Source organism: Mirounga angustirostris, unplaced genomic scaffold (assembly GCF_029215605.1).
Source record: "Mirounga angustirostris isolate CCGP_5_RB_7025 unplaced genomic scaffold, mMirAng1.0.hap1 SCAF_11, whole genome shotgun sequence".
Taxonomy (NCBI): Eukaryota; Metazoa; Chordata; class Mammalia; order Carnivora; family Phocidae; genus Mirounga; species Mirounga angustirostris.
In genome coordinates, this window is record NW_026991719.1 from 17,999,364 (window position 1) to 18,005,964 (window position 6,601).

The window sequence follows — 6,601 nt, forward strand, 5'->3', positions numbered from 1 at the left end:
AGTAGTTTATAAATAGCTGACCTGTCATCTCTTGGGAATTCATGAGTCCGTGCGAGTCCCCCGTGCCCACTGTCCAGTTGAGCAACCTTGGGCTCTGGCTGTAGTATGCGCTGCTGCCACCAGATGGAGACACAGATTGGGATTGGGGTTTTTTTGGACTTCTCGCTCTTCTAACCCTCTAGGAGATTCTTCATTGGAAAGCCAGTTTATCAACATAAGTTTCATAAACTGCTTTGCCTGTAGTATGAGCTCCTACCACCAGATGGAAGCAAATTGTTTCTTTCTCATTCTCTATGGGATTCTTAAAATTTAAAAGAAAGCTTAAAGTTTGTATATCTTGTTATGTAAAATATATATTACATATATATAACCTACTAAAGCCCTGAAGAAAATTCTGAAGATGATCTGAGTCTCTTTACTTGGTACAACAATCCCTTGATTCATAAGCAGAAGATAAACACTTACTTGGGTGGTATTGCACTATGGTCCCTGTAATTCTTCTTGTTTTGTTTTGTTTTTTTTAAAGATTTCATTTATTTATTTGACAGAGAGATAGAGAGCACAAGTAGGCAGAGTGGCAGGCAGAGGGAGAGAGGGAGAAGCAGGCTTCCCGTGGAGCAGGGAGCCCGATGCTGGGCTCAGTCGCAGGACCCTGGGATCATGACCCTGAGCCAAGGCAGACGCCTAACGACTGAGCCACCCAGGCAGCCCGGTCCCTGTAATTCTTAAAGTGCTTTCGGTAGACCTCCCCCACCCCTTTAAAAAGCATTAGTATATTTAATGTCAAAAACTAGTAGAGAGGTCTTAACTTTATTCTTCCAAGGAGGCATTTTAATGCAGGCCCGGGGGAGTTGATGGGATCTGAGATTAATAATGCTGAAAACAACTTGGCAACTCTAAGAGACACCTTGATTTGGTCTTCAGTCCATCCTGTTTTCCTTCTTTTCTCCCTGCACGAAGACACCCCCCCCCCCCCCCATGGTGATTAATCCTAGACCTTGCACTTGGTGAAAATATTGGGAAGCTTCGAGGGAAACCAACAACTGTTTATGAATGGATTTTTTTGGCCTGATGTTTAGAAATGATTTTTTTTTTAACACATTCTAGAAAGCAGGGGTCTGCAAACTATGGGCCAAATCTCCCCTACTGCTTGTTTTGATAAGATTTTCTTGGCAGACAGCCACACCCATTCATGACATTTTACCTTTGGCTGCTCTTAATCTATAGGGGCAGCATTGAGTAGTTGTGGTGGGGACTGTGTGATCTGCATAGCCTAAACAATTTCAGTCTGGTCCTTGACAGAAGTTTGCAGACCCATGCTTTATAGGAAGTCTATATGGGGAGGGCTTCGAAGAGCTGCGCTGTGGAGTGGGTGGGAATTGAGCTGGCTCTGGTGGGCCCGGTGGGTTTGAATCCAAGGAAGATGGGCTTTCAAGAGATTCAAGTCCTGGGACTTGACCTCCCTCCCTTCTCTTCCCCACTTCCCACTAAAAAAACCCTAGAGGTTCTTTGATACAAAATTATGTATGTGGCATTCTTGTAAATGATTATGCTAAATACCAACCCCCCTCACTTGAGAAGTGGACGTTACTAGTACCCTCGCTTGGCATATCCACATTCCTCCCTAATTCCTGTTCACCTTCCAGAAGGTAACCCATTTCTTTTTTATTCCCGTATTCTTCTTTTTCTTTCTTTTTTTTTTTAAGTAAACTCTGTGCCCAATGTGGGGCTCAAACTCATGACTGCAAGATCAAGATTCACACACTCTCCTGAGTGAGCCAGCCAGGAGCCCCCTTGTACTTTTCTTTTTTTTTTTTTTTAAAGATTTTATTTATTTATTTGACAGAGAGAGACACAGAGAGAGAAGGAACACAGCAGGGGGGAGTGGAAGAGGGAGAAGCAAGCTTCCTGCGGAGCAGGGAGCCCGATGCGGGGCTCGATCCCAGGACCCTGGGATCATGACCTGAGCCGAAGGCAGACACTTAACGACTGAGCCACCCAGGCGCCCCTGTACTTTTGTTTATAGATGTTTCACATATGTGTAATTTCCTAAATCATCATATTGTTTACCTTGCTTTTGAACTTGTTAAGAATGTATTCTTCTGGACCTGTTATTTTTTTTTTTTTACATTACAGAAATCTTATGCTGCTAACTGTAAAATTTAAAAGATAAAAACAGGTGCCTGGGTGGCTCAGTCGGTTAAGTGTCGACTCTTTTTTTTTTTTTTTAAGATTTATTTTTTGAGAGAGAAAGAGCACGAGTGGGAGGGGCAGAAGGAGAGGGAGAGAATCTCAAGCAGGCTCCCTGCTGCGCACAGAGCCTGGCGCAGGGCTCGATTTTACGACCCTGAGAACATGACCTGGGCCTAAGTCAAGAGTCGGATGCTTAACCGACTGTGCCACCCAAGCACCCCATGTGTCTTACTCTTGATTTTGACTCAGGTTGAGCTCCACGTCGGGCTGCGCAATGGGTGTAGAACCTACTTGGGATTCTCTCCCTCCCTCTCCCTCTGCGCCATCCACCCCCATGCTCTCTCTAAAAAAAATAATAATAAAAGATAAAAACAGTACAGAAATCTATAAAGTAAAAAAGCAAGTGTCACCTACCCACACGTAACATGGGGCAAGGAAAACTTTGACCAAACTACTGAATTGGTATTCACCTCTTAGAATGCCTTCCCCTCCAGTGATTCCCTTCCCATCCTTAAGAGGTATTTAAATCTCTGCTATTGGGTTTTTGTTCTGCATCTCCAGTGTCTTTTTTTTTTTTTTTTTGGTCCATTGAGACATTTTATTTGCATGTATGTATTCCATCCCTAGAAAAAGAATCCCAGGATTTTCCCTCCTGTGTGTTTTCACCAGCTAAGGGTGTCAGTACAGATTCTTCTGCCATTTTTCTAGATCTTTGAGTTGTACATCAGATCTGGGGCTGATGACTCCACACTTGTTTCACCTGCCTGTGAGGTTCACAACAGTGTTCCCAGCTCTGTGATCATCAGTGATTTCAGATTCACCAATGTAACCGTGCTAAAATGATAAGCCCTACCCCACACCTACGGAATGAAAATCACTTGTGATTCACATGCACATCACAGTGAGAAACCAGACATTGACTTTGGAGCCTGGCTTATTAAGTACCTGGCGTTTGCCTCTCTTCTCGGCATTGTTAGTGCTCTTGAGAACATCTGCCAGGACATTCATGCGCACCGTTACGGCAGCAAAGATCCAATGTCTCTTTCTTAAGAAAAGAAAGAAATGTATTTCCATTTAAAAACACAGGAAAGTAAAATGTATCATTACTTTTTTTGGGTAGGTCTCCATTTGTGGTGAGTTTTCCTTTCTTTTCTTAAACTGCTTTTTGACAATGTTGAGGAAGAACAAATTGAAACTTTCCTATATCCTTACCACATTCTCAGTAATGACGTCCTCCCATATGACCTCAATAAAGAGAGTGTGGTGTCAATTTTAAGATGGCAAGAGAAACCATTGAACTGTGCACCTAGGTGGCATTTTCCATTCTATAGCTTCCCCAGTGGTGATGTGTTCTAAAAACATCCAGGCAGTGTTTTCTATTTGTGAACCTTAAATTACACGTGTGGTGTTTATATACTCTCATGGTGAACTTGATCTTGAAACGAAATTATATACTGGCCAAGGGCACTTTGGCCAAATCCCACTGCAGGACCCTAGATGATGGGTTACTAAACAGGCTGGCACTGAAGAACGATGTCATGCTGAGCGAATGTGCTAAGTTAAAACCACTGATGGTAGCTCTCAGAATAGTTCTTTTTGCCCACTTGCCTGTGGCTGGTTGGTTGGTTTTGAAATGCCCTCCGTGGGGATGCTTACATCACAGGATGCCTTCATTTGTAAATGATTTTCATTTTACATTGTACTTGGCTGTTCTGAGGCTCATTGATAGTGAAGTTGTTAAGAAGAAATAGAATCAGCACATATTCAGTAGTCTTCATAATGTTAAGAACTTCAGAGGTTAAAAGGGAAATAGGTGGTATTAAGTACCCATTATGAAAAGCCCTTGGGGGAAATTGTGCTAAAATGATAAGCCCTACCCCACACCTACGGAATGAAAATCACTTGTGATTCACATGCACATTACAGATTAAGCAGCTTTGCTTTAGGGGCGCCCGGCTGGCTCAGTCAGTGGAACGTGGGACTCTTGATCTTGGGCACCTGAGTTTGAGCCCCACGTTGGGCGGCGAGATGACTTTACAAAAATAAAAAAGCCGCAGCACCACTGCCCTGGAGCTACGCAGATGCTGCACCCATAGCTCTGCTCGGTTCTTGGCCTGCATTTCATTCACCCATTTTTCCTTCGTGGTCACAGAGCGGCTGCTGGAGCTTCCAATGTCCCCTCTAGGTTCTAGGCAGGAAGTGAGCGAAGAGGCGGGTCACTCTGTTTATCCTTGGTTGTCCGGAAGGGGAAACCTTCCCAGTCACCCCCCCCCCCCGACTTCGCTGTCTCTCCCTGACCGCTCCTGGCTGCTGGGGGGAGCTGAAAAAGTGGTGGCAAGAAAGGGAGAAAAATTAGAACAATGAAGTCAGGAGAAGATGTTTGATAAGGAGTGGAATTGCGGGCTAGCCTTAGTCCATATATTCTGAATAAGCTTGTTCTCATAAGCCTGCAAATCACATATCTGGGGGAAAGCATGGAGATGGGAATATAGTTTGTCATTGTCTTAGATTAGGGTTGTAGTTTTAAGCCCTTCTGGAAATCGAGAACATTATCGTTCTGATACTTCATTCTCAACACCGTGGTGACGACTGGGCAAACATTTTGAATGGCGATGTGTATGAACCTTTGCTAATTGTGTGGTGTTGATAAAATGACTGCGTTACTAGTGAGAAAGTGGTCTCCCTGCTTTCTGTCACTTCATACTCTGAATAATTTGAAATGGCTTGGTAAATGAGGTAGAAGAATAATGAGCTAATGGATCTATAAGTAGAACTGGATGCAATTTGTCAAAGTACAGAAGCCTTATCTCATTTTCAAAGATGAACTTTCATCTAAAGCTAAAATTGTTTTCGTTTATTAGAGACCTTCAAATGAGCGGGGGGCCCTCAGTGAGACTCGAGAATCGCATTGTTTGCTTTTCTTTCTTTGATTTAGGGTAACTGTGTCAATTTGACAGAAGCCTTGTCGCTCTATGAAGAACAGCTCGGGCGCCTGTATTGTCCTGTGGACTTCTCAAAGGAGATCGTCTGTGTTCCTTCATACTTGGAATTGTATCCTTAGACCAAAACACTGTGTTGTCAGATCACAACACCCAAGTAAATCCCATGCCACTTCAGCATTTGAATCCAATAATAAATGGGATTCGCTCTTTACTCCATAAGGCCATGGTATTCCAATGTGGCTGCACATTGGAATTTCCTGAAACTTTAAAACAATACTGATTCCTGGGTCCCACCCTCAGCTTCTGGGGCATGGCCTACCATAGCTCCCCAGGTAGTTCTACTGAGTAAACCCCGCTGGTTCTCAAGCCCCACCCATCAGAGGCTGGAGCCAAGGCTTGGGCAGCCATCTTAACTGGCCTACCTGGAGACTGATGTGCATCTAAAGCTTCCGAAGCCCTAGTCGAAAGCACCCCTGAGCTGCAGCAGGCAAAAAGAATGAATATGCTCATTCTGCTTTTATATTAAAATTAACCCCACTTTAATATTAGTTTCTACACTTCACTTGATCCTGATTTGCACTAGAAACCACGAGCTAAAAATAATGCTGGCGATTGCAGAGTTAATGTTGGTGTTCTTCATTAGTTCCCCTTAGTGAAGTTAGTCCAGAGAAATAAAGGAACCCAGAGAAAAACCAGAATGAGGATTGTCAGTGGAAATTTAAAATGCTTTTCTTTCTCCTAAAAGGCGGACTCTGGTCAACAGATATAAAAACTTCCTTATCTGAGGTGGCCAAGTCCAGTTTCCTGTCACAGCAGTCTGCGTTGCTGTCTAGGATCCTGTGACTACTAGGCCCTCGGGGAAGTCCTTGCCTGCAAGCCCCCGGCAGCCTCTGACAGAGACACAGGCCCTAGGAAGCCCCCTAGATCCCCCTGGAAGGAGGGGAGCGGTCTGTCTGTGGGGCAGCCATTTTCTTCCATGGCCTGAGGAGATCCTTGACCTCCCCCTCACTCTCCAGCCGTCCACCTTCATCATGGCCTCCTTTTGCAGCATTTTTTACAGTCAGATCTGTTTATATATTGAGAGACTGTAGAAATCATTTGATAACAGTTGGAGAAAAGGCCTCTGCCCTCTGGGTCCCCTCCATCCTTCCGTCTTTTTCTCCTCCTCTCTCACCCTCCCTCTCATTTTCCCACCCCTCTTGCCGTCCCCCACCCTCCCAATCTCCCACCTCCCTCCCACCCTTCCTCCTGATTCCCTAAAACATCCTAAAACCCAGGAAGCAGTAGCATTACCGGAGGGAATATTTGTATGCCTTTAGCCTTTTCTCCACTTTGCTCCCTTCACCCCACTGGCGTCCTGGTCGCAGGTGAGAGGCGTTCAGGCCGTGAAGTGGCCTTGTAAAGAGGCCTTAATGCTCATTGCCGCAATGCTTCGAACCATGAAACTCCTCCGTCCTCCAGTTTGT

The 6,601-nt window shown here is 44.6% G+C and overlaps 1 protein-coding gene across 1 annotated transcript in view; it reads left to right on the top strand.

Moving 5' to 3' along the window:
* The window catches only part of SMS (spermine synthase), a 70,364-nt gene that overhangs the window by 42,258 nt on the left and 21,505 nt on the right, over positions 1-6,601 (top strand). Inside the window, exon 10 of the mRNA XM_045875926.3 lies at positions 5,129-5,244. Within this exon, the coding sequence (XP_045731882.2) occupies positions 5,129-5,244 (116 nt within the window). The remainder of the gene's footprint in view (positions 1-5,128; positions 5,245-6,601) is intronic.